At 41.8% G+C, this 27927-nt stretch overlaps 1 protein-coding gene across 1 annotated transcript; it reads right to left on the bottom strand.

The window, feature by feature from the left end:
* Nucleotides 1-19793: 19793 nt before the first annotated feature.
* GJD2 (gap junction protein delta 2) lies at nt 19794-26626 on the bottom strand. The gene is made up of 2 exons (XM_077263954.1): nt 26439-26626; nt 19794-22204 (listed from the first exon to the last, which is right to left on the bottom strand). The coding sequence occupies exons 1-2, from the start codon at nt 26507-26509 to the stop codon at nt 21361-21363; spliced, it is 915 nt and encodes a 304-aa protein (XP_077120069.1). The 5' UTR covers nt 26510-26626; the 3' UTR covers nt 19794-21360.
* Nucleotides 26627-27927: the final 1301 nt, after the last annotated feature.

Raw genomic sequence — 27927 nt, 5'->3', positions numbered from 1 at the left:
ACAAACATAAAGTTACGGGAACAAAAGAAACCTTTCCACATGCTCCTCTAACCTCTCCACGCCCCCTCCCCGCATCAAACACTTCCTCCCCCTCCCCATCACCCCCACTCATCTTACAACACCACTATCCTAGCCAAAGTAATAACAAAAACATTAGTGGAAATGCAAATGATTTACCGCACTGTGAATGATTTTTGCCGACTTTAAGTAAAAATGCTTGTGAAAGCGAACACGAATCCGAATGTGCTACATTCCTGCCGATTTTGATATTGGCGAGTATTTCCGAACACATTTGCTCATCTCTACTGTTAACATTTTGTGGTTGTAACACATTTTTGTCATAGAACAAAATTCTAAATACACAGTATTATTGCACTGCTGCTGTGATTTGTATTTTGCAGTTTTATTCTATTGACATAATGATAAACGCCACTGCATGGAAACAACATGGAAAACTAGTAGAAGTGGAATTGCAGCTATTGTGTAATAACTGCAATGTAAAACTCGTCTGATATGTGTTTTACTGCATTTTCTGCCACTACATGTGAATATACCCTGAGGCCATGTGCACACGCTGCGGATTCCATTGCGGAATTTTCCGCAGCGTTTTTGATAAATCCACAGTGCAAAACCGCTGCGGTTTTTACTGCGGATTTATCGCGGTTTTTAGTGCGGTTTCCGCTGTGGTTTTTCACCTGCAGTTTCCTATTGGAGCAGGTGAAAAACTGCTGCGGATTCCGCACAAAGAATTGACATGCTGCGGAAAATAAACAGCTGCGTTTCCGCGTGTTTTTTTCCGCAGCATGTGCACTGCGGATTTCATTTCCCATAGCATTACATGGTACTGTAAATGCATGGGAAATCGCTGCGGATGATGCATATATTCTCCAGCTGGACTGGTGCTGCTCCTCTGCAGTTGGTCCCATCTCCCCAGGTCTCACAGCATCAGCATGCAATTGAGATCATGAAGTGACTGCTGCAGCTAAATAACAGGCGCTGATCGTGATCAGCCTCCATATTCCATTCAAATGGCTTGTTCACATGGCTGTACTTTTTGGTCAGAGTGCTGTATACAAAGAAAAATTGACCACACTTGGACCAATGTCATTTTATAGGGCAGTGAAGATGAGCAATTTTGTCATTTATAGGGCAGTGAAGATGAGCAATTTTTTTTGTCGCTCTCTTCTCATCTGGATGATATGTGAAAGCTGCAACCAATCATCATCAACTGATCAGCTGCAGCCATCGCGTGCATGTGTCCCCCGACGGTCTCCAGGCACTACATTTGGCCAGGAGTGTGTTCAGAGAAAGAGTAGTGTAAAATAAATAAATAAATAAATAAATTTAGTAACTTATCCCCTTCCCGACTTTGGACATACCCATTACATCATAGACATTCTGAGGATGTCATGGCTATAGTGCAGCACTGCAATTGCAGTCATGGTAATCCCATAAAGGTGCCTGCTGGATCTTGCCGCAGGGCACCTACAGTTGTTGTCCTGGGGGTGACGCACCCCCCTCCCCAACTAGAATCGCTGTGATTAGCTGTTCCATTCTGAACAGCTAATCAGTGTTTTCAGTGTTTCAGGGAATGAAATTGCCTGCAATCACATCAATGAGAGTGCACAGACACAAACTGATCTGACCCCACAGTGACTACCCTGTACTTCCTCATTGTAGCTGCGGACAAGCACAGAAGGTGGTCACTGTGTCATTCTGTGCGCTGTGCCGTCGAGCACTGATCACTGATGCACATCAGTGATCGACTTCCAGTTGTTGTTTTTTTTGTGTGCGTGTGAAATAAGAATTTAAAAAATAATTTAGATTAGGGGACAAAAACTGAATAGACCAGTAAGCTTAACCTCTATTGTGGGTAAAATCCTGGAGGGTTTTCTAAGGGTATGTGTCCACGTTCAGGATTGCATCAGGATTTGGTTAGGATTTTATGCAGGTAAAATCCTGACCAAAACTGCTCCTGAGGTCACTGGCAGGTCACATGCGCTGTCCTTGCGTTTTTTCTTAAAAGACGATCCGCATGTGCGTTTTCGCGGGTCTGCCGCATGCGTTTTTTTACTGCATAGTGGAGACAGGATTTCATTAAATCCCCTCCACTATGCTGTAACAACTGGATGCAGCGTTTTTGACGCTGCGGCTCAACGCTGCGTCAAAAACACAGCGTTTCCTGAACGTGGAAACATACCCTTAGAGATGCTATGCTGGAGTATCTGAAGAAGAATAACCTCATAACCCAATATCAACATGGGTTTACTATGGACCGTTCCTGTCAGACTGATAAGCTTCCATGAAGAGGTAAGTTCTGGACTGGACCAAGGAAATACAGTGAACATAGTGTGTATGGACTTTTCAAAAGCTTTTGATACGGTGCCACACAAAAGGTTGAACAAAATGAGAACAATGGGAATAGGGGAAAATACGTGCATGTGGGTTAAGAACTGGCTCAGGGATAGGAAACAAAGGGTGGTTATTAATGGAACACACCCTGACTTAGTCACAGTTAACAGTGGGGTACAACAGGGGTCAGTGTTGGGCCCATTCAGAGTAGAATTTCAATTTTTGCAGATGAAACCAAATTCTGCAGGGTAATCAACAATAGAGAGGAGAACAATTTTATATTACAGGAGGATTTTTGTATACTAGAAGCTTGGGCTGATAAATGGCAAATGAGCTTTAATGGGGATAAATGTAAGGTCAAGTTCAGCGCCCCAGAGTCCTGGTCGTTGCAGTACTGATGCTCCGCTGCTAAGGGGGGCTATGGTACGTCTGATGGCACTGAAGAAGTTCACGGAGGATTTTTGTATACTAGAAGCTTGGGCTGATAAATGGCAAATGAGCTTTAATGGGGATAAATGTAAGGTCAAGTTCAGCGCCCCAGAGTCCTGGTCGCTGCAGTACTGATGCTCCGCCGCTAAGGGGGGCTATGGTACGTCTGATGGCACTGAAGGAGTTCACCTGACCAGGTATCACAGACACCAATACACTTCACAGTCTGGCCTCCAGGGGGAGCTAAGGGTGCTATGTATTAGGCCACTCCTCACAATCTGGTAAAACTGGGGGCTAGATAGGAAGTTAGAGAGAAGCTGACTGGGTTGGAACCAGGCAACATCCTGTGGCAGAGGGTGTTGCAGGGGAAGATTCAGGGGGGTCCCTGTCAGGGGTGGGATCCTGACAGAGGCCTAGCGAACAGGAAAGAACGTTACGGGACCGCGCCTGCACTTCATCGCGGCGGTACCCCAAGAAAGGACAAGAAGCGAGGTTTATTGTGCTGAGTGAGAAACGAGATCAACGCAACAAGGAGAAACACCAGTAGGAGTCGTGCTGTAAGACGAGGCAACATCCTACTGAGGCGAAACACCGAGGAAGTATTGAGCTCCAGGCCTTACTTCAAACCTATGGCAGGACAGTCAGTTATAGGCGGGCTGTCTCACTCAAATCACTTAAGAAGACATAGGGGGCAACAGTTGGAGAGGGGCGACACTAGGGTCCCGGAAGAGCTCCGAGCCTACCCGTCATACAGGTGCGTCCTAGCCATATCATCTGGGGGGACGAAGAAGAACATCAAAATCGAGTTGTGAGGGAACTTCAGAAACAGACACAACAGTTGTGGGGAATATCCCGTAAGCACAGCAGGGGAGGACCACAACACACAAGCGCTAGAAGGTGGGCACAGATTTCCACCTGCAAAGGGAACTCTGGAGGTGCCATCGGACCGGCCGGACTCACGCAGCCCGGTTAACCGTATTCCGGACTGAGGATCCTGAAGCCTTCAGTAAAGAGGTAAAGAGACTGCAACCTGGTGTCCTCGTTATTTACTGCGACCTGCACTGCACCACAACAACATCACTCTCCACCTTCATTGGACGCCCCTCAGCAGGGTCACGGGCCGGGTCTAGCCACCGTGACAACCCCAGAACTGCGACAGAGAGGCCCGGTACCGGGTACCCCTCGGCCCTGCGGCAGTGGGGGCGCTCCACATGCACTTGGGCAGAAGAAATAAGATGTATAACTATGTGCTTAATTCTAAAACTCTGGGCAAAACTGTCAATGAAAAAGTCCTGGGTGTAAGGGTGGACGACAAGCACACATTTAGTGGCCAGTGTCAGGCAGCTGCTGCAAAGGCAAATAAAATAATGGGATGCATTAAAAGAGGCATAGATGCTCATGAGGAGAACATAATTTCACCTCTATACAAGTCACTAGTTCGACCACACTTAGAATACTGTGTACAGTTCTGGTCTCCGGTGTATAAGAAAGACATAGCTGAACTAGAGCGGGTGCAGAGAAGAGTGACCAAGGTTATTAGAGGACTGGGGGGTCTGCAATACCAAGATGGGTTATTATGGAGCGCCCCCAGACGCAGGGCCGTGGGGTACTCGGTACCAGGCCTCTCTGTCTCAGTTCTGGGGTTGTCACGGTGGCTAGACCCGGTCCGTGACCCTGCTAAGGGGCGTCCAATGAAAGATGAGATGATGGTGCAGGTCGCGATGAATAACGAGGACACAGGGTTTCAGTCTCTTTACCTCTTTACTGAAGGCTTCAGGATCCTCAATCCAGAGTACTGCTAACAGGGCTGGCTGAGACCGGCCGGTGCGAAGGCACCTCCAGAGTTCCCTTTGCAGGTGGAAATCCGTGCCTACCTTCTAGCGCCTGTGTGTTGTAGTACTTCCCTGCTGAGCACCACAGGATAGTCCTCACAACTGTTGTGTCTGTTTCTGATGTTCTTTCTCACAACTTGTATCTGTTCTGATGTTCTTCTCCGTCCCCCAGATGATATGGCTAGGACGCACCCGTATGACGGGTAGGCCTGGAGTTCTTCCGGGACCCTACTGTCGCCCCTCCCACAGTTGCCCCCTATGTCTGCTTAGGTGATTTAGGTGAGACAGCCAACCTATAATTAACTGTCCTGCCGTTAGTTTGAAGTAATGCTTGGAGCCTAATACTTCCTCGGCGTTCTGGCCACCGGCTACGTGCCTCAGTAGGATGTTGCCTCGATCTTACAGCACGACTCCTACTGGTGTTATCTCCTTTTTGCTGTGATCTCGTTTCTCACTTCTCCACAATAAACCTCGCTTCTTGTCCTTTCTTGAGATACCGCACCAATGTAGTGCAGGCGCGGTTCCTTAACGCTCTGTCTTGTTCGCTAGGCCTCTGTCAGGATCCCACCCCTGACAGGGACCCCCTGAATCTTTCCCCCCGCAACACCCTCTGCCACAGGATGTTGCCTGGTTCCAACCCAGTCAGCTTCTAACTAACTTCCTATCCAACCCCCAGTTTTACCAGATTGTCAGGAGTGGCCTAATACATAGTACCCTTTGCTCCCCCTGGAGGCCAGACTGTGAAGTGTATTGGTGTCTGTGATACCTGGTCAGGTGATCTCCTTAAGTGCCATCGGACATACCATCACTCCCCTTAGTGGCGGAGCAACAGTACTGCAACGACCAGGACTCTGGGGCGCTGCACTTACACTTGGGGCTATTTAGTTTGGAAAAACAAAGACTAAGGGGTGATCTTATTACAATGCATAAATACATGACAGGACAGTATAAAGACTTTTCTAATGATCTTTTTACTCGTAGACATGAGATGGGGACAAGGGGGCATCCTCTACAACTGGAGGAAAGAAGGTTTAATCATAATAACAGACACGGATTCTTTACTGTAAGAGCAGTGAGACTATGGAACTCTCTGCCGTATGATGTTGTAATGAGTGATTCATTACTAAAATTTAAGAGGGGACTGGATACCTTTCTATACGTATAATGTTACAGGTTATATACACTAGATTCCTTGATAGGACATTGATCCAAGGAACTAGTCCGATTGCCGTATGTGGAGTCGGGAAGGAATTTTTTTCCCCAGTGTGATGCTTACTGTTTGCCACATGGTTTTTTTTGCCTTCCTCTGGATCAACATGTTGGGGCATGTTAGGTTAGGCTATGGGTTGAACTAGATGGACTTAAAGTTTTCTTTCAACCTTAGAAACTGTTACTATGTTACTATGCTAGATTAGTTGACAGAACTAGATTAGGAACAGTAAAAATATAAAATACAGTAATCGGCGACTAGTACAGTATTTTTTATGTAATGTAGTCAGGGTTAGTGTCAGATAGTGAGGAAAAAAAGAATCACATCAGTGTGCGCGTCCTACAGCCGTCGAGTTCTGATCGGCAATACATCACTGCTTGACATCCGGTTGTTGGTTTTTTTTGTTTTTTTGTGTGAAAAAGAATCCAAAATAGTAATTCCTATTAGTTCATAGAACTAGATTAAGGACAGTAAAAATATACTGAAGTAAACGACTACTACAGTTTTTGTTACTGAATATGGTCAGGGTTAGGCCGGGGTCACACTTGCGAGTGCAATCCGAGAAACTCACCTCAATAGCCGGCACTGCCATCGGCACTCGGGACGAGAGCGTTCAGCTGCTTAGAAATACATGAGGCCAACACACTCTGGTCCCGAGTGTCGGTGGCAGTGCCAGGTATTGAGGCGAGAGACTCATGAGAATTTCTCGCATTGCACTCGCAGTGTGACCCCGGCCTTCATAGTAGATACTTGCGGTCGCTCGGTAATTTTTTTTTTTTTTCCTATAGACGTCCTTTTAGTAGGTTTATTTTACCAAATTTTTATATTCCTTTTATTTTTTCTTCTTCTTTCTAGATTCTTTTTTTGTCTGCTCTAAATAAAAAAAAGTTTACATCAAACAAACACACACACCTACAGCATGGAACTGGAGCACCTTGGGCTCACAACAGATAACCATTCTTGGGGCCCACTATGTAGCTACATAGAAATAAATACAAGATCACCAATTGTGCGGTAAAACGTGCTAATATCATGGTATAATATAAGGTAGTACATGTCTTAATTATGTAGCAGGGGTTGGGGTAGCCCCCTCATAGAATATAAAGTAGCCCTCTCAGAGAATATAATGTAGCCCCCATAGAATATAATGCAGCCCCCAGATTATAATGTAGCCCCCTCATAGAGTATAATGCAGCTCCCTCATATAGTATAATGTAGCCCCCTCATAGAATATAATGTAGCCCCCGTCATAGAATATAATGCAACCCCCAATACAATATAATGTAACCCCCTCATAGAATATAACGCAACCCCCCATACAATATAATGTAGCTCCCTCATAGGGTATAATGTAACCCCTCATAAGGTATAATGTAGCACCCTCATAGGGTATAATGCAGCCCCCTCAGAGTATAATCCAACCCCCTCATAAGGTATAATGCAGCCCTCCCATAGAATATAATGCAGCCCCCTCATTGGGTATAATGCAGCCCCCTCATTGGGTATAATGCAGCCCCCTCATTGGGTATAATGCAGCCCCCTCATAGGGTATAATGCAGCCCCCTTCATAGGGTGTACTGCAGCCCCTCAGAAGGTATAATGCAGCCTCCCTACACACACAGAATATAATGCAGCTTCCCCTCATAGGGTATAATGCAGCCTGCCCCCCACAGAATATAATGCAGCCTCCCCTCATAGGGTATAATGCAGCCTCCCCCCACAGGATATAATGCAGCCTCCCCTCATAGGGTATAATGCAGCCTCCCCCCACAGAATATAATGCAGCCTCCCCTCATAGGGCATAATACAGCCTCCTCCCAGAATATAATGCAGCCTCCCCTCATTGGGTATAATGCAGCCTCCCCCCACAGAATATAATGCAGCCTCCCCTCATAGGGTATAATGCAGCTCCTCTCATATGGTATAATGCAGCCTCCCCCCACAGAATATAATGCAGCCTCCCCTCATATGGTGTATTGCAGCCCCCTCATAGGGTTTAATGCAGCTCCCCCTCATTGGGTATAATGCAGCTCCTCTCATATAGTATAATGCAGCCTCCCCCCCACAGAATATAATGCAGCTTCCCCTCATAGGGTATAATGCAGCCTCCCCCATAGAATATAATGCAGCCTCCCCTCATAGTGTATAATGCAGGCTCCCCCACATAATATAATGCAGCCTCCCCTCATAGGGTATAATACAGCCTCCCCCCACAGAATATAATGCAGCCTCCCCTCATAGGGCATAATACAGCCTCCCTCAACAGAATATAATGCAGCCTCCCCCCAGAATATAACGCAGCCAGGACTCAGTGATATATATATATATATACATACATGTATTTATATATACTCACCTCTCCTCGCTCCCACACTGATTCCGGCTCTGTGCTGTCTGCCTGGCACACAGCGGGTACACAATAAAGTGACGTCATTATGCACACGCAGTGTCAGAGGCAGAGGGGACTGATTGGAGAGGGAATGTCACCTGGCGCTCGCTCCTCCATTTTTGGAGGCAGAGGGTACTGATGGGAGAAGGAGCATTACCTGGCGCTCGCTCCTCCATTGTTGCTTTCAACTGTATTGGCATCTATGATGCTGATACAGTTGGATATGGTGTGCACTGGGGGGCAGCGCTGGCGCCGAGCCCCCATGACTTACGCCTCCATAGGGGCTGGGGGCCCCTGGAAGAGCGGGGGGCCTTGGCCTGCCGGCCCTGATTTTGGGCAGTGTTAGATGAAGCTTGCAGCCAACACTGCCCGCTATTAAAGTGAAAAGAATATTCACCTCTCTCAATGCCCATGGGGGCATGGGGAAGGGTGAATATTCATTTCTCTTTAGCAGCGGGGACAGGCTTTAGTTGCAGCAGCCGGCGTCTGCCTCCTGTCACCCTCTGCTGCTCCACTGCCACTGGGGGCCCCCATAGCAGCTGCATGGTGAACATGCCACTTGATCGGGGCCCCTAGAGCAGCGAGGGCCCTAGGCAGCTGCTGGCCTTGTGTGCCAGCAGGTGTCAGTGCCTGGGCCCACCGGAGAATCCTCTGTTTCTCCAATGGGCCAGTGCGACCCTGCACACCTAAATAAAATTTGTTGCACACACAAACACTGCATACGTGAAAAAATGGCGTCCCACTCATCCTACACACAGTATTCAGTGGAGAAGGCATACGCTTTCCTTGCCTCTGACATTAAGGCCAGGGTCACACTTGTGAGTGCAATGCGAGAAACTCACACGAGTCTTTCGCATCAATACTCGGCACTGCCGCTGCCACACGGGACCGGAGCGAGTCGCTGCATGTATTTCTGTGCCAGCGGTAGTGCCAGGTATTGATGCGAGAGACTCGTGCGAGTTTCTCACATTGCACTTGCAAGTGTGACCCCAGCCTAATAGTGAGGGAGAGGATCTCACCTTCCTTTATTTTTCATCCTCCTTCTCTCCTTCAAGTGATACCCAACCGCCACGCAGATGCCTCACAGAAAATGAACCAGCGCCCACCATTACTGACCCCATAAGGATCTCACGCCCTGACGATTGAGCCCTAGATTCCTGATTTTGACACACTTTGACACAACCGGCCTCACAGAAATAGTCTTTTCCTCTGAGAATTTTGTAAACCCCAGGGTGGCCGAGACAAATTTGTACACCCAGCAATTTTTGGCCCAAAACACCACTACTTCATTTTCTAATTGGACCCCTATAGACATATGAGAAATGAAGATGTTTTGGGGCCTGGTCCTTCTGATGGGGTTAGTGAAAAAGCCAGAACTTCAGCAATATTGGAGTGTTTATGTTTTATACAACACTCAACTGTTCCTCATGGCTATGATCCATAAACCTTTTGAGGCCATCCACAAATTTTTGCATTACAACGATAATACACGGTGTCCTCCCTGAGATGACCCCAACTTTGACTGTCTTTTCAAAGTTTGGCCAGTCATTGAGCACTTCAGCAACAAGTTTGCTGAGGTGTATATTCCCCAAAGGGACATCTGTGTAGATGAGTCCCTAATACATTAGAAGTGGAGGCTCAAAATTCAACTATAAGTAAGAGCCAGGTATAGAATTTAACTCTACAAGCTGTGCAAGAGTATCTGAGGAAACACCCACAGGTATAGAGTTTATGAAGGGGTACAACAAAAAGATGGCTGAAGTTGATCTCTGATCAAGTCCTCCAGCTGTACAGTGCCATAAGAAAAGCCAAAGTGTGGTACAAGAAGCTGGCCGTGCACTTCGTACAAATGACAATGTACAACACTTTTGTGCTATCACGATGTACAGGCCATACCAGTATGTACCTTCAGATCCAGGATGATGTAGTGAAAGTAGTGATTAAGGTCTTAACATTTGGCAGTCAGGAAGCAGCGAACCACAGTATTTCAGGAACTGAATGTACTCGTATCGCACAATACAAAGGCAACTTTTCGCCGGTAAGGTCCCTCAAACTTAAAAGAAAGGAAAGTCGCAAAAAAGGTGTTTAGTGTGTTTAAGAAAGGGGATAAGAAAAGACACCATATAGCAATGTTACACCTGCCCCTTCAAATCTGGCCTGTTTAATAAAGAATGCCTCAAACTGTACCACGCATCCACTTGACTTACACCACACAAAACTCATGCATGCCAACCTGATGTACACTACACAACTTGTGTATGCCAAGCTGATGCATTCTACACAATTATATGCCACAACATAATAAAATTCACATATCAGGAAAACACTAGATCAATTCCCCTATAGGGTAACTTGTGTGTTTTTTTTGTTGTTGTTTTTTTTTACTGTTTTGGCACATCAGGGGCTCTCCAAACGCGATATGATGCTCGCAGACCATTCCATCAAAGTCTGCATTCCAAAACATCACACCTTCCCTTCTGAGCAATGTCATGCGCTCAAATAGTAGTTTTCCTCTACATATGGATTATCAGCATACTCAGGAAAAATTACAGATTTTGGGGTCCATTTTCTCTTGTTACTCTTGTGAAAATAAATAAATGGGGGCTAAAATAAAATTTCTGTGGAAAAAGTGGTGTGATTTTTTTATTTTTTATTTTATTTTCACGACTCAACATTGTAACTTAGGCTGCCGTCACACTAGCAGTATTTGGTCAGTATTTTACCTCAGTATTTGTAAGCCAAAACCAGGAGTGGAGCAATTAGAGGGAAAGTATAGCAGAAACATATGCACCACTTCTGCATTTATCACCTACTCCTGGTTTTGGCTTACAAATACTGATGTAAAATACTGACCAAATACTGCTAGTGTGACGGCAGCCTTATTGTGAAGCACTTAGGGGTTCAAGGTGCTTACCACATATCTAAATAAATTACTTGGGGGTTCTAGTTTCAAAAATGGGGTCACTTTTGGGTGATTTTCACTGGTTAGCCATATCAGGGGCTCTCCAAGTGTGATATTGTGTCAGCTCTCGATTCCAGCCAATATTGCGTTCAGAAAGTCAAATGGTGCTCCTTTCCTTATGAGCCCTACTGTGCACCCAAACAGTAGTTCCCCCCACATATGAGGTATCAACGTACTCAGGACAAATTGCAAAACAATTTTTGGGGTCAATTTTCTCCTGTTATCCTTGTGAAAATAAAAAAAATGGTGCTAAAAGATAATTTTTGTGGAATTAATTTGATCTTTTTATTGTCATTGCTCTGTTATTAACGTCTATGAAGCACCTCATGAAGTCAATGTGCTCACCACACATTTAGATAACTTCCTTGAGGGGTCTAGTTTCCAAAATGGGGTCAGACGGGTTTCCACTGTTTAGGCACATCAGCGACTCTCCAAACCCAACATGGCATTCTCTCTCGATTCCGGCAAATTTTGCATTCAGAAAGTGTTCCTTCAGTTATGAGCCCTACTGTGCATCCAAACAGTAATTTCCTTTCACATATGGTGTATCGGCATACTCAGGAATAATTGCACAACAAATTTTGGGTTCCATTTTCTCCTGCTACCCTTGTTCATTTTTTCCTTCTGCATTGCTTCAGTTTCTGTGAAGCAGCTGAAGGGTCAATAAACTTCTTGAATGTGGTTTTGAGCACCTTGAGGGGTGCAGTTTTTGAATGGTGACACTTTGGGTATTATCTGTCATATAGACCAAATTAAAGTCACTTCAAATGTACAGTAGTCCCTAAAAAAAAAAAAAAAAGATTGGTTTTGTAAATTTTGCTGGAAAAATTAGATATTGCTGGTCAACTTTTAACCCTTATAACTTCCTAACAAAAAAATTAAGTTTAAAAAATTATGCAACGTTATGTATTAACTATTTGGGCAACATATCTCCTTGATTTAAAGGCATAAAAATTCTAAGTTTGAAAATTGCTACATTTTTAAAATTTTCACCAAATTTCTGTTTTGTTTTTATTTTTACTCAAACACAAGTCGAAGAAATTTTCCAACTATCATGAATAATTATGTGTCACGAAAAAAACAATCTCAGAATCAGTGGAATCCATTTAAGCATTCCAGAGTTATTGCCTCATAAAATGACACTAGTCAGAATTGAAAATTTTGGCCTAGTCATGAAGGTAAAAACAGGCTTTGGAGGTAAAGGGTTTAAAACAAAGCTAGGAAAAAAAAATGTAGGTAATGAAAAAGTAAAAATCAAATATAAAGAACGCCTTTGAGAAGTGCAATACCTTTTTGAACCAATGATTACCAGTATTACTGTAGATATTGAATCAGAATGTCTTTTCCTGTTCTACCTCTGCCCGATACTTTTATTCCATATTAACTTAAAGTTCTGAAACTTACTCATACTGTGTTGTTCCATTCTTCTGTTATTCCTCCTGAATTAGTGAATAAATTGGCAAAGGTGTGTTACCCATCCCTTAGTCAAATTTGTAGGAGGAATAATAGGGGAACTGCATGACAAAAAGATGAAAGAAAAGTGGCTCCATTATGATTCTTTTACTAAAATGGAAAGACATGTCAGGTGGGAATCATTCATTTTAATAGATTAAAGGAATGATGAGGGAAAAGTGCCGATTGCAGGAACTGAGGAGGCAGTTTATGACACAGGGATTTTTTCTTTGGCATTTTTTAAATTGTCTATATAGGGTTAAATTAAATTTATCACAAACAGTTGAGCTCAAAAGATCACATGCAGCAGAATTTTTGCTTTCTTGGCCTTTTTTCAGAGAATATGAATGATAACACCAAAACTTTTTCTCCACTCATGGTTAGTGGTTCGGTGAAGCCATTTATTGTCCAAGTACTGTGATTTCTCTTTTTAAATCATAATGAGAACCCAAAAGATCCGAATGACCCTGATCAAAAGTTCACATACCCCATTTCTTAATACCATGAATTGCCCGCTCTAACATCAATGACATCACTTATCTTTTAAAGCTTCACAAGTCATTCCACATTACACCCACCTCCCTACTATTTATCAAGGTATTCTGGAAATCTTTGAGAAAGGAACTGAGGTGTCTCGGGCTAACTTGAACAATCCTTTACAAGACACAATTGACACTACTTTTCTTCACCACAAGCTTAAATGGGGCATCCTGATTCCAGTTTGCTTTGTTGTTTTTTTTTTAATTTGCTTCACTCACTGTCACTGGGTTTTCCGCGGACACAAAAAACAGAGAGACACCGCCACAATGGATGGTGAAAAATGGCGCTGTCTCTTTGTTTTTTGTGGTCTTGATACTGTCCGGGATGGGCTCCCTGGTTTTGGATGTGCGCCCTTGTGTCCACTGAGACCTTCAATCTATATATAAAAGGGTGCGGTTTTGACTTTCTTTTGTTTTGACTCTGTGGGTTTTCCGCGGAGTCTTCACCATCACTCTCTGCTATTGGTTGCAACGCTGACTTTAACGTTGGCAGCCAATCTGTGAGCTCAAAATGCCCTGCTCAGAGCTTCTGAACTCACGGATTGGCTGCAGACCTCTCAATGAGCAGCGGATTCGAAGACGGTGAGTAAAACACCTTTTGTATACAGTAAACTATGCACGTCTGAGCATCAATGGGCTATTAAATCACAGTTTCTATTTTTTTTCATAATGGTGTGCTGCTTTCATTGTTTGGAATTATTTGGAGGATTAGTCTATGCCTGGAAGGTTTGGCACTAGATGGGCAAACCAGAACAGAAATATTTGGCATTCGAACAGTGACTGTTCGGGGCTGAACACTGATCACAGACTTCAAGTAAGTTCGTGGCAAGAGAGAACTTTTCTCTTTCCTGACCAGTTTTCAATAGCGTTCGGGTTCTGGTGGAAATTCAGGTACTGTTCTGGAACCTGAACCGAACTTTCTAAAAAGTTTGGGTCAGGTCCCGAAACCCGAACTTCCTCCGGTTTGCCCATCCCTATTTGGCACCCGCATTACTGCATTGTTTGTTAGTGCTGCTTTCAATTCTCTTTTTTTTTCTATACACGGGGGATGGTAATTTTCTAGAAAGGGACAACCCTTTTAAATTTAGTGCCCTAGCTCTGTATAAAACTACTCTAGCCATAATAGCTTGGCTTCTTTGTAACTTCTCCCTGACACCAATAACCTTCCATTCCAACAGCTGCTCCAATACAATGTAAATAGAATAAATGCCATTTATATATGCCGCCCACATTGTTATAGTACAAGGCTTATAAATTAGTTTTGCAATATTTGTCATACAAATATGAATAAAATTAGAAATTATTTGTTGTTATTTCTCATATAATACATATAAACATTGCAGTCGATAAGTATCTTAGGAGACGTATTAATACCTGCGGGAACATTGGAAGTGACTTCTGCAGAGCTCAGTCTGCGTCTATAGGAGAATATTCTTTTCTGGCCTGTCTTCATATTGTAAGCAGTGTCCACGCTGAATCCGCATCTAATTAAATAAAATGGCGTCTGTTCAATTAAAAAGATGCCCGCAGCTCTGCACCTTGATGAAAAATTGCAGCACAAGCTGCACTTGACGAGACAGTCAGGGAAGTAATGTGAAGACACAAATCATTTTACAAAAAAGGCAAGTACTTTATTATCGGCTGAATATTATTACATTGTTGCTTTGTTGTATGAAACAATTCCATATACAATATACAAAGGTGAGTATAAAATGTCCTGTGACACTGAGACTGAATGGAGCTTGACATGAAATCTATGGCACTTAACCCGTTGTCTGCTGAAGGGTGAGCACTGTTGTCTGGAACAGGATACCCTCTCTCCTGTGTAGCAGCCAAGGGATGAAATAAAGAGGGCAGAGCTGCAGCAGAAATGCTGGTGATTTTTTGTTTGTTTTGTACCCTGGAGAAAGAGGTCGGGTCTTGAGGTGTTATACAAATAGATGCTGTTCTAGAAAGTTTCTTGGCCATTAATTCCAAGCGGCGCGACCACTTGTGGGTGGAAGCTTGTGACATAGCACCATTTAACAGAGATGGACCGATGGATACACTTCAGTGCTCTGAACCGAAAGATGGAGGGAGAGAGGGTCTTGTGAAGTCTCCTAACCCTTTCACAGATTTCCATACATAGATCTACACACAGACTTGTATAGTTTGGTATATTTCATCTTGTGCATGCTCCACAAGCTGCCATTGTGTCAGAGAGCACTGTATAGGAAAGTGAGTCACAGTACGCAGCAGCTCCATTTTACATCTTTACACCCCAGTGCTATAAATCCCATCCTATCATCATAACTACAGAAGTGATATTATGTCCCCAGAGCCCTTCACTTTACACAAGGCTGTATTATGGCTTATTATGACTGTGCCAGAGACTAAGGGTATGTGCACATGGAGTTTTTGGAGCAGAAATCTGAATGGAAACGCCAAATCTCAAAATTTCTAATCGTTGAGTTTTTGCTAAGTGGCTAAATGCACATTGAGTATTTTGATTAGGTTTTAGAGGAGGATCTAAGCAGAGACTATGCAGAAACTCTGAAAATTATCCTTCAAAACTCAAAACTCCTTAAAAACTTGGCAGTTCTGCTGAGTTTCTGCTCCAAAAACTATGCAAAAAGACTCCATGTGCACAAAGCCTAAATAGATGTTCACACTGAGTTTTCTTCAGATTTTTTTTGAGTGGATTCTCCTCTCCTAAATCATTCTCAAAACTGCTTAAAAATACCTCTTCCAATTCATTTCTGTGGCAAATTCTCTTTACTATTCATAGGAGGAGTTTTTGAAGCTTTTCTTCCTGAAAAGGTTTTGAAAAATGCCTAGTGGAAAAAATAAAACGCATCACTTTTTTGAAGAGGAAACTTCTCCAAACTAGGCACAATACAATCAAAAGGTAGCAAAGATAGTTACAGGATATAAATCTTCTAAATTGCTTCAAACCCATTGCGATAAAAGGAGAAGCTCCTCCAAAAATGTCACTAAAACAGAAGAGCTCAGTTTACTAAAGCAGTTTCTGTTAGAAAGTCTCATGGATTTTGAACTCCTCAAAACCCTGTGTGAACACAGTCTAAAACATATCATGTTCTTGGCACTAAATATATCTACTGTGTATGGAGACATAATGCTGTCAAGTTTGTGAGCCCTAAGTCTTGGGCTATTCAGCACTTTTGTAGCACAATAGATGCAATCCATAGGAATACATAGAGCAGCTTTCATGACATTTTTATCACGCAACAAAATATCAAGAAAAATGGGTTAAAAGGAAAAAAGATACATGAAAGTTGTTAGACAGTAACCAAAGGCTGTGTATCTCTGGTCAGCATATATAATATTCTTCTTAAAAATATAATTTGGAACAGCTGAGCCTTTGGAGGGAAATGTTCCCAAAGTAGACGTTTTCTTCTTTTTTCTGTCTATGATCCCTTCTTCCCTTCTTTTTTCTTGAAAAAAAAATGTAGAAAGGATCAAAGATCTTTGGGAAGGCCCAAATACTATATTATCACTCAGTCCTTTTCAAAGCGGGTTTTACATATGATCCCGATAGGCCCATTTTCTGTAATGTAATTATTTGTCACAGTTAGAATCGATTAGCATGACATGTACAGGACAGTCAATTTAAAAACAGTGCATTTTACAGGCAGAAGACTTTAAATTCTAGATATCAACCCCTCTTTTTCATGCCCTGAGATTACTACAAGAATTGATTGTCTGTTACGGTGTTGTTAAAATGCTGGCCTTCTGTGAACTTCAGAGATTAATGTGGGCACACAATTTCTATACGAGCATCCTGATCTAAGTAGGACATTTTTTTTTTTTAACGAACATCCAGGAAGTGTGGAGTATTTGGCAATCAATAACTAGCTGTACACAGGACTGACCTTGTAAAAAAAAGAACCATCTGTACAATTATCATACAATGTAAAAAAAACCATATAGGAATGGATACATGAGCACTGTGCTAGATGAATCGTAAGGATGATTGGGAACAAGCAGAGACACCATTATGTTTACAACCTGAGAGTAACTCTATGTTTGTAGGTATTATCTTCTCTAGACTTTTGATCCAGTTTAGTTATGCGACAAATCTATTATTATACAGCTTGTGCTTATATCAATGTAATTGCTGTACAAAACACCTTGGGTCTCGTGCAGGCAAGAAAATAAAATCGGACCAAATGGCCAATGCAACCCAGCTGCCAACCACCATTGTTCATGGGGGGACCAATTTTGGGATCATAAATCTAATGATTGCCTTTCAAACCATGAAAGTATGCAGTGAATGTAAGCACAAGGGTACGTTATGTACCCACAGATCAGGCACTGGGCTTACTATAAAGTCTATAGCGTAATTTATCTTTATATCAGTGTTTTATACTCCATTTACATTTCGTACCACATATCTTTCTTCTTCACTACTCATATGCAAGTTGTCAAGGCCAGATGTAATACAGTTCTTATTTAGCATCGTCGGTGTATCACAGAACAATGCACAATGCCCTTCTGGCACTGCAGGTGCCGCAAAAGGGGGTGACTTGATCTCTACTGAAGGTGCATTCAACAGTTAAGGTTTACGGTAGAAACAAACAGGCATATTTTCAGTGGTGGATGTGTAATATCCACAATGCAAAAAAAAATTATAGTAAAAAAAAAAATTGCTTAGTCCATGCAGCCCCATTTCATGCTAGTAGAGCACATTACTATAATACTCTGATACAATAAAGATCTTTTAAGCCCACAGAGATACATACAGTACATCTATATCATGATTTAGCTATAAAGTTGAGTCATTTGTGTAACGTGGACATTGACTATAGAGCCATTTGATCAAATTTGGCAAGTTGTGGCCCAATAGGTATACCTAGGTTACAAGCAAGGATCACCTAAGGTGTCAGAGTCATTCTAACTTTTGAATTCTGTATTTTTATGAAAAAAATACATTTTCCTTTTAGCTTTTTAAGGTTCCATTGCAGTACCCATTAAAGCCTAGCTTCACACCGATAACCTTAAAGGGGACCTTTCATCAGGTCAAATGTGGCCAGATTGTACTGGTATTTTTTTCCCGCTGCTCCTCTGAGAATGCCATTTTTTGTTTTTCTAAAATCTACCTCATAGTTCCAACAATATGGGCCTATTTATATAATGCTAATTTTTATGGTCTTTCCTTGGGGGGAGTCATTCACAGGGTAAAAATGTAGAGCAGCCTAAAGACATACCCCCAAAGAATCCCAAAAGCAACTTTGTAAAAACTCTAAAAATGAGCATGAAATAAAAAGGCAGATATCTCAGGAACCAAATGGCGGATTTAAAAAACAAACAAAAAAAACAGAATACTCAAGGGGAAGAGGGGGAATAAAATGATCACTCAAACTGTCTACTTTTGCCATAGTATGTAGTGAATATCAGCATATTTTCTTCAGTGAATATAGCCATTTTTCATCTTACTGGACTGTCCATCTTTTACCTGGTGACTGGCCGTCTTTAAAGAAGCACACCAATCAACATTTTTATCCTCTTAATATATTGTAATCATCCTATTATACAGCACTGTGTACCTACAACTGCTAATTTTGCCTTTCTACCCAGTCGAGTCTACTCTTTTCTTTGCTCTATGTAGGAACAGGAAGTCTCCCCCTCTTTAACTCCTGACCCAGCTGCTGTTCTCCTCCTCCTGCCATGGACTTTGCACTGATGTAGAATTGTAGTTCTAATGATGACTTGTGCAGGGAAAAGAGACATCTTGTCTCTACATAGCGCATAGAAAGACTCTACTAATCTGTTTTTAATCACGTGATGTCCTAGACGTAATGGAAAAGAGCAGAATTAACTGGGTAGAAAGGCAAAATGAGCAATTGTGAGTCCAGCGTGCTTTATAATATGATGACTACAATATATTGAGAGGATAAAAATTTTGAAGGAGTGTTTCTTTAAAATAGCATCGATCACTAAATAAAATCCATCTCTGGATTATGATGATGATAATGATAATGATGGGGGTTGCACATTTGGGAACAGACCACTGGTATTCTATAGCTGCACCATGAGGCACTCGACCTTCATGTACCGAATGGAAAAAAAAAGTAAAAATAAAGTTTGTGTTTGTTTTATGATTTCAATCTAAAGTTTTTACTATGAGCAATATATTCACATAAATGTAAAAAATATATACTTTGGTATCCATTTCAAGCCTTTTAAGATTTTGAGTAGTAGACACGAAAATGATGTGGGTCAAAGCTGTGCCTGCTACAATAGGGAAGAGGTCTTCATCCCAAAAGCTAATTTGCCATCATCATCTTTTTATCTCAATTTACAGCCGGAGACAATTGAGTGAGATGTCATGTCAGACATCTAGAGGCTGCACGTCCTTTGCAAACCAAACAGTTGAATCTTATCATACTGCAATTCTTTTTCTTTGTTATACTGTATATACATTGTATATGCATTTATTCTGAATGCATGCATAGGACGCTCAGCCGATATGCATCCTCTGGGGACCAGAATGTCCATTTATCCGCTTCCTTATAAATGTATTAATTTGTAACCAGAATTAAAAAGTATTTTGGAGCTAGATTAGAAAATTGCTGATTTTATGTAGGTCAATACCCTGCAGTGTCTGGAAACAATGTGGACATATTCATTTCTTGTTTTTTTTTTTCTTCCCAGAGTGTGACTGTGCTCAAGAAGAATGCTTCAAGGAATCTTTAAGCCTCAGCATAACATGAACAGGGAAGCAGGACAGCACACTAAGCAATCTGCGTGTCAAGGTCAATGAGGATTGCACCATCACAGTGATGCAGCCAGAGGTATTTAGAGAAGACATCTTCTAATATTGATGAATTAAAATGTAAAAAAAAAAATCTGCACTGCATTAATGACCCAGCAGCAAGACTGCACTGTAGATATATATTTGGACTGGGATGAGAAGTGGTTTACTTTAGCTCTCTGGATATGTTCTCGCCTACTGCTGATGTAACCGGATACTCATATTCACATCAGAAAGTGTTTCTATGAGCTACATGATAAAAAGACATATACCTTGGAAATATATTGGGTACTGAAGTGCACCAATTTTCTGAGCGGGAATTACATGTTGGGATGAGTGGAGATTTGAGCACTTTTTTGTTCTGTTTTGTGATCTATATCGGATTCCTATTTTTGGGTAAATACAAGCAGACTAGAAATTGAACATGCAAAAAGGGCGCATGCACCAGGAGCCACTTTATGCTTTTACATTTTTTTTTTGCTCCCCATACATTCCATGTGTGTGGCTTAGACTGGGAAGCTTTTTTTTTATGTCATGCAGGGAATCAGTAGGTTATTTTAGGCGTGTAAAAATCAGTAATATACCATGTATTTTTTTATTTTCACAATATTTCTATATATGTTTTATGGCAGGGTCTTAGATTGAGGTGAACTGAGAAGTTTTACAAACCTGTGCTTCTTTTCAATTGTTATATAGAGAAGGCATGAAAAGTGTCTGGTGGACTTGTTCAGAGTATGGATTATGGAAATACATAAGGTATTGGGTTTTTTTCTATTGAGCTGATTATCATAAAAAAAAGTTTATCTGCTCAATAGAATAAAAAAATTCTGTTTCGGTTGCAGAGTGATTACCAGGACTATGTTGAACCTACATGAAAGTAGATTCGGTGCACGAGTGTGGCTGAGTTGGCAGTAGTAGAGTTTTTTTAAGACACCTCTTTACAGATCACTCTGGTTAGTGGAGTAGGGTGATGTGAGGGGTGTTCCAGGGATTACTGTTTTGGGGTATGGACTATTAAAGGTTTGAGAGCCACAGTTTGCCTCTCGCTTGGTTTTGTTTTTTTCGGTCTCGGCGCTAGTAGTAGCATTATCAGTGATGTAACATTTTTCTTTGCATTTTGTAGGTAGCAATTGGTAATGTAACCCTACCTTCCGTGACTCAGACATACAGGAGGCTTTTGTACTTAGTATTCTGTATTGCTATATGGAGGGATGTGCTATCAAATGTAGTATTGAAACATAATAACCAGCCAGAGACTTCCGCCAATTAAATCACTGGCATCTGCTACTGATTGATAATAACTTTTCCAGCCAGCACATTTCTGCATTGCAATGGCAATCAAGTCCAAGGGCATTCCATTAATCAGACACCCTCCCCTCCCTCTCCTCATGCTGCATAGGCCCAGCTTTCAGTTGCTGATTTTTTTTTTTTAAATCCTTCCTCACACATAGGCTGAGTCACTAGATTGAGTCCTGCCAAAATTAGGCACACCCATCCTGGGCAAGTCTTTGTTTCTGATTTCATAAACGGATTTTCTTTTGGCCTGTACACCTCGAACTGCCATCTTGATTTTTCTCCAACCCAAGTGATTCAATTCGGCTAAGTTAAGAATAACGCACAGGCCGCTGACTGCAAACATAAAAACCAGAAAGACGGTCTTCTCTGTCGGCCGAGATACGTAGCACTCCACCTCTTTGATGCAGGGATACCGATCACACTCGTACTGGGAGGGCACGTTAAACCCATATAGGAAATATTGTCCAACAAGAAAGCCAATTTCCAGAGCGTTTCTAAAAACCACCTGTATTATATAAAATCTCGAGATCCCTTCCTGGCGCCGCATCTTGGATTTTGTGGTTCTTATGGATGGGTTTGGTATCTCCTTTATCTCTAAGCAGTCTGGTTCAGCCTCCTTGGTTGAGTTCTCTGTGTTTTGTAGGACACCGTTGACCAAGGTGTTCTTGATCTTTTTGCTATCTTCCCTTTTCACAGTGTCCTGGTCTCTATCCAGGGTGAGAAATACTGTAGAGTATCTTCTTTCCCGCTGTTTAGCAGACTGGTGGACGGAATAAGTGATGAAACATAGGCTTGGAGTGCAGACCAAAATGATCTGGAATACCCAGTATCTGATGTGAGAGATTGGAAAAGCCCTGTCGTAACACGCCTGGTTACACCCTGGCTGAAGAGTGTTGCAGACAAACATCGTCTGCTCATCATCGTATACAGTCTCTCCTACAATGGCAACTATGAGTATCCTAAAGATGACAACCACAGTCAGCAGGATCCTGAAAGACAACACAAGGGGTTAAGCAAGTTCTGCTAATGAACATGCATAAATCTTAAGAAAGATGCTGATAATTACAGAGCAGACAGTTTACTCTACCAAAAGGTAAATTTATCATGGCTGTCTCAGGGACATGTTTTGGCATAAAGTCAATGGATTAAGTAATAAAAAATGTTTAACTGTTATTTGGCTCAACTACTAATGTTCATCCCGAAACAGACACACATTTACTCTGCTGTTAAGGAAGGCAATAATTAACAGTCTTAGATATGGAGTACCTGAAAAATATAATTTCTGAAAATCCTCTATGGGTATGTGCATACTGAGTCTTATGGTTTATTTTTAGAGTGGAAACTGGCCATGTGCACATGGAGTCGCTTTGAAGCAGCAACTGAGCAGAAACTCCTCAAAAACGTGGTTTCCACACAATTTCTGCTCCAAAAACTCCTGGAAAAACTCCATGTGCACATAGCCACTGAGTGTAAACAAAGTTTTTGATGAGGCTTTGGACAGTTTCTGCTCCAAAATATCAGCAAAAAGACACTGTGAACATAAGGTTTTGTGCATGCAGAATTGGATTTTTTGTTGTGGAGTTTTGGGAGCAGAAACTGAGCCGAAGCTAAATGTTTTTGAGGAGTTTTGGAGTTGGAGTTTTTCCACTCAGTTTATTCTCCAAAAACTCTTTGCACATAGCCAGAGGCTACATTCACACGGTTGTTGTTTTTTTGTTTGTTTTTTTAGCAGATTCTTTCCAAATTCTCCCCCCACACCACTCCCCCACCAAAAAAAGTGCACATAAAAAACTCTTTCAATTAATTTCTATGGGAAATCCACTTTGCTGTTCGTATTCGAAGTTTATTGGTCTTTTAGTTTTTCCTGATGATGAAAACCGCCTGAAGGAAACCTCTCCAAACTGGGCACCATCCAATCAAATTGGGAAAAATGCTTGCTAAGCCTCTTCAGGAAAAAAAAAACTAATGAAAACAGGAGGTTCCTGAAGCAGTTTCCGCATGAAAAATGTATGGATTTTGAGCTTCTCATAAACAATCAGTGCAAACATGACCTTAGAGTGGGACCAGACAGTGATGCCAAAGCTCAACCACGCACCCACTCATGAGGGGTCAATAACTAAACAATATTGCTGGAAAACTGTATGTTCTTTAGTCAGCATGAGTGTGTGCATTTTATCCAAGTGTGTTCACAATCTGCTCACTGTCACATGTTGCGTTTACTATATATGCAAATGCAGATTGGCGCATTTTTTAAAAATTGATAAGCGCTAACAGCTGATTGTTGATACCAGTGCCGTGTGTCTCACAACCGCATGGTTGTTAGCAATGCTATGGTTTAAGCTGAAAGCAACTGAAAAACTCAACAGTTCAGCATCGTGCTTCACCATTAACAATGTTACTATTTCCTTTCCATTAGTAGTTCCAGCTTTTCCTGTTTTTGGACTCTGCCCACGTTATTTTATTTGCTTATTATGTTTCGTAAGGACTGAGATAGGTTCAGTGACTTTACAGTATTGTAATTAATGTATACTGCTATATTAAAACAGGCCATCAATCATCTGCTGCTTTGTAAGACAGGTCATCTATACATGTAAGTAATTGCTGTCATGTAAACCTACGTGATATTATGTACCTTGCCTATTTATTACACCATATAATGAGCAATGTTCATCCTCTATGTGACATATTTCCAAGCAATCATCAGTGCACCTAAGGCAAAACCAAGGTTCATACCCGATGCGGTGCAGATCTGTCGTACAGTGGAAAGCTCCTTCTATCTACATAATGTGTCTAAGTTGGGTCCATCGTATATATTTGTATTGCATTATTAATGTTTAACTTATCTTGACAGCTGTCAATAAATTCCAAACATTATGGTGAAAGATTTAAAAAAGGAAATGATAACGAGATGTCTTGGCGCTAATGTATTTAATTCATTACAGTGTAGACAATCTGCATGGAAGAATTCTGTCCTTGCAGCTTGCGAAATAATTCCTAAGTTGTGCGATACAGCTGCTTCCTTAACGCTTTCATCGCCAGGAGGTTCAGCGGCACAGTGAGTGGCAACACTTGACAGGGCCCCCTGGCAATTAAAGGGTCAAGCTAATCTGACAGCAACAACATGACAATGAAGCACCTTAGGCGGCGTGCAGATATTTTTGGTTCGGATAATTGGCCATGGGATATTTTTCTTTTTCCCGAGCATCTTTGCGGAAAAGGTTGTTCTTTCACATTGATGTGTATGAGGAGCTGTCCAGTGCTGAAGCTGTTCCTGCAGGGGACCTCTCATTGGCTGCACTCACAGTGCACTCTGTCATTGCCTGGGAAAAATCCACTCTGCCATTCTTGTAATTTTTCTCTTCTGGTGTGCATGATAGTGTTAACGGATTTCCATGTTTTAATTCTCCCTATATAACCGTATAGTAAGGTATTTGTAAATGTCACATCCTTAGAGACTCTTGCAATGCATATAAATCCTACAAGCATTTGATTTGGGCACTTGTGAAATTAAAGGTTTGGTGTCTTTAGTCTATATCACCACTTTTTATGTGACAGTTAAAAGCAACCTTGGCATAATAATCATCTCGTACTCTCTGATATGAAGGAATAGAAACATAATCCTACAATCAGACACCTAAATTGGTAATTAACCCTGTTCTGTAATACTAACAGCTTCTACTAGTCTTGTACTCTCGTAAGACATACCATTCTTTACATTTTAGCACAAAGTTGTTTTTTTTCCTTCTGGTCACATTTTATGGCATGGAGACAACATTCTTCTTTCAGATGTCAGTTTCTGTAATACAAATTGCTCGTAAACTCAAAGGGAGCAGTTTGCTGATGTGTAAACTTTTTGGTCTTGGATATGTATATCAGTAAGGTAAGGATTTTAGCGGTATTGTTGATTTGTAAGTCAGTATTTTTCTATCCGGCACTTTATATATAAAAGCAAGCGCTGTAGTTTTGTCTAAGGTTCTGTCGTAATTATGCACATTTATTTATTACTGATGTTTATAGCTTGGAGATAACATTACCCTTGTAGGTGTAAGTTTGTGTAATACAAATTGCTCATAAAAGCAAAGAGCAGTTTAATGGCGTCCTAACTTTTCGGTATTGGATCTGTATATCAGTGAGGATGTTAGCAGCATTGAAGAATGTAAGTATTTGTCTGTAATGATTTTAGCGGTATTATAAATTGTAAGAAAGTATTTTTCTGTAAGGATTTTAGCAATATTGCAGATTGTAAGTAAGTATTTTGTTATCTGGTATGTGTGTAGATATGTGTGTGTGTGTATATACTGTATATTTATATATAATATAAAGCAGGCACTGTAGCTGTGTCTAAGGCTCTGTCTTAATTCTGCACTATTATTAATTACAGATGTTCTGCACCTTAAGGGCTCTGAAGAGCTCAGTAATTATTATTACTTGACTAGCCAAGTTGGTAAAAGATTGTACAGGTGCATATACCGTCATTACAATAAAAAAAAGAAATACTAGCCCAGCAGTAGCAACATTGCCAAGCGCATTTTGTTTGTGAAAAGATATTTAATAATTAGGCATAACAGGGTAAGAGGTAAATTGAACTCTAAACCTTTTCATGTATAGATCATTGCAGGCGTCCCCGAGATCGTATGCAAGCGAGAACTTAGAAAATGAAGAAATCAGAGCCAGCTCTGTGTTGAATTCTTATCCGCATCCTCTAAAACATTTCACCTTTGTAAGATATTAATTCTCTCTTTTCCAAGTGTTTCATTTCAACATGTCAATAAACTTTCCATATCAATGCTCCCTCTTACCAGCCCAAGCTGGTAGCCACCAACCCCCGATGCTTACATGCAGCATGCACCTGATACTAATGAGAGACATCAATCACATTTCAGGTAGCAGGGACACTATTGGTTCGGGGTCTGGTGCTGGTCTTAGTCAGCAAACTCTACAATGGACAAATGCCAAAAAAAGGACAAATGCCTAATATATTGAGGTTCAAAATCGCCCCCCCCCCCCCCATGCAATCTGTAAAAAAAATATATATAGCCTTATATTATGTTATCAGAAACTAATGCTAACAAGCTTTAGGTAGTTGACAATCAACTGTACAAGGCATTAATAGAAGTCATGAGACATGTTCTAAACGAAGATCCTATGTCTATAGGGTGGCCAGTTCGATTCGATAAGGATTCCACTTTGCAAAGTCTTTTTTCATTTTGGAAGAATTCTTACCTTCCTATCATAGTACTGTGCTGTTGCACAGCAGCTTCTAGAAGTCTTTCTAGTATAGTCCATTCTCCCATTGCTGTACATCGGAGACCTGGTTCAACGGGAGGCTTTTCACCTTCTCTGGGGGAAGCCACCGAGTGTAGGTGACCTGTACTCAATGTAATCTCAGCGTGATGATCGGAGGTGTCCCTGCTCAGGAAGGCTGCACACACTGTCTTACTGCCTGTAATCTCCCTTTAAGTAGTCTCTGCTTACGTCACACAGACAGGTCCCTGGACAGAAGCCAGAGTCAGCCAGTGGGATTCTGCTAAATGTTATTATAGCAGAGAAAAAGAAGTGAGAGGAGGAGGAAAGGGTGTAATGCAGAGATAACAGATTAATTTGGGATCGAGCGATTCTGTTTAATCCGTTCCCAGACTGCAAATCCAAAAAACAAGAAGAGCAGACAGAGCTGATATAAAGTGTGAGCATGGATTGTACAGACAGTGGAAGGGTGGCAGGGGAACGATTGTTGTTAACCCTTTAAATGCTACTTTCTCAGTATTTATATTTTATCACTATAAAGTAGTCATAATTCCATCCCCGCTGTGCTAAGTTTCATTAGAGTTGATTGTTTTTATTACTGTAACAGCCAAAAAAGAATGTAAAGAATGTGATATGAAGGAGCAGAACACCAGGATAACCAAGTGCAGTTCTTTCCAATTCTGAGAGAAAAGTTATAATTCTATGATGAGCCTGAAAATATAAATCTGCAAAGATTAGACAAGCATGGATTAATATGTATTCCCTAAAGTGGTTGTACAGTCCTCTACTCAGATAAATCCCTTCTTTAATATTATATTCCCCATTGTAATAGAACAGATTTGGCTACTGCACTGGTGCCATTCCAACAGTCAGTACAGAGTCTCCCAGGGCTCGGGTGACCTTGTTGTAGCAAGTGAGCGCTGCAGCCAATCAGCGGTCGCTAATGGGCCACTCCCAGGTACGGACTGGGGCTGAAATTCAGCCCTGGCATTTGAAATTGCACAAGCCCAAAGTCACGGTGTGACTCAACCCAACGGATGGTCGGTCAGCTAAAAGCACAATACACATACAATGAGGATGGTATAGGTGAGAGGAAGACCCTACCCGTAGGGAATGGGGAATGGTCACCAACTGAGCTCAAACCTGAGCCTGTCCCTGCACTCCCCTAACACCCTATGCGGGTCCTTCCCCCCACCACTGTCAGGATACCTCATCCCTAGCAGTCACCTATTACTGCCCTGGCTAGTGCACTGGCCAACAAGGAGCACTAGCCTCACCTCTTCAGATAATACACACAGGGGGAAGTGACAAACACTAAAGGGACAAGGTAACAAAAACACCACACTTAGCCTATGTACACCGCTGCTAAGCTCCGCACTGCAGAAAACAACAGCGACTAGACTCCAAACACAGATGTGGCTGACACCAGAGCGCTGCTCCTGTTAGGCTGGTCTCCAGAAAGGAACTG

Source organism: Ranitomeya variabilis, chromosome 1 (assembly GCF_051348905.1).
Source record: "Ranitomeya variabilis isolate aRanVar5 chromosome 1, aRanVar5.hap1, whole genome shotgun sequence".
Taxonomy (NCBI): Eukaryota; Metazoa; Chordata; class Amphibia; order Anura; family Dendrobatidae; genus Ranitomeya; species Ranitomeya variabilis.
Note: the sequence above shows the minus strand (reverse complement) of the source record. Positions and strands in the feature narration are given on the sequence as shown.

Excerpts from the sequence above, each read along its gene's own strand:
- GJD2 (XM_077263954.1), bottom strand. The coding sequence starts at position 26,509 with ATGGGAGAATGGACTATACTAGAAAGACTTCTAGAAGCTGCTGTGCAA. Across the intron at positions 22,205-26,438 it reads CACAGTACTATGATAGGAAG|GATCCTGCTGACTGTGGTTG; the intron begins GTAAGAATTCTT and ends GTTGTCTTTCAG.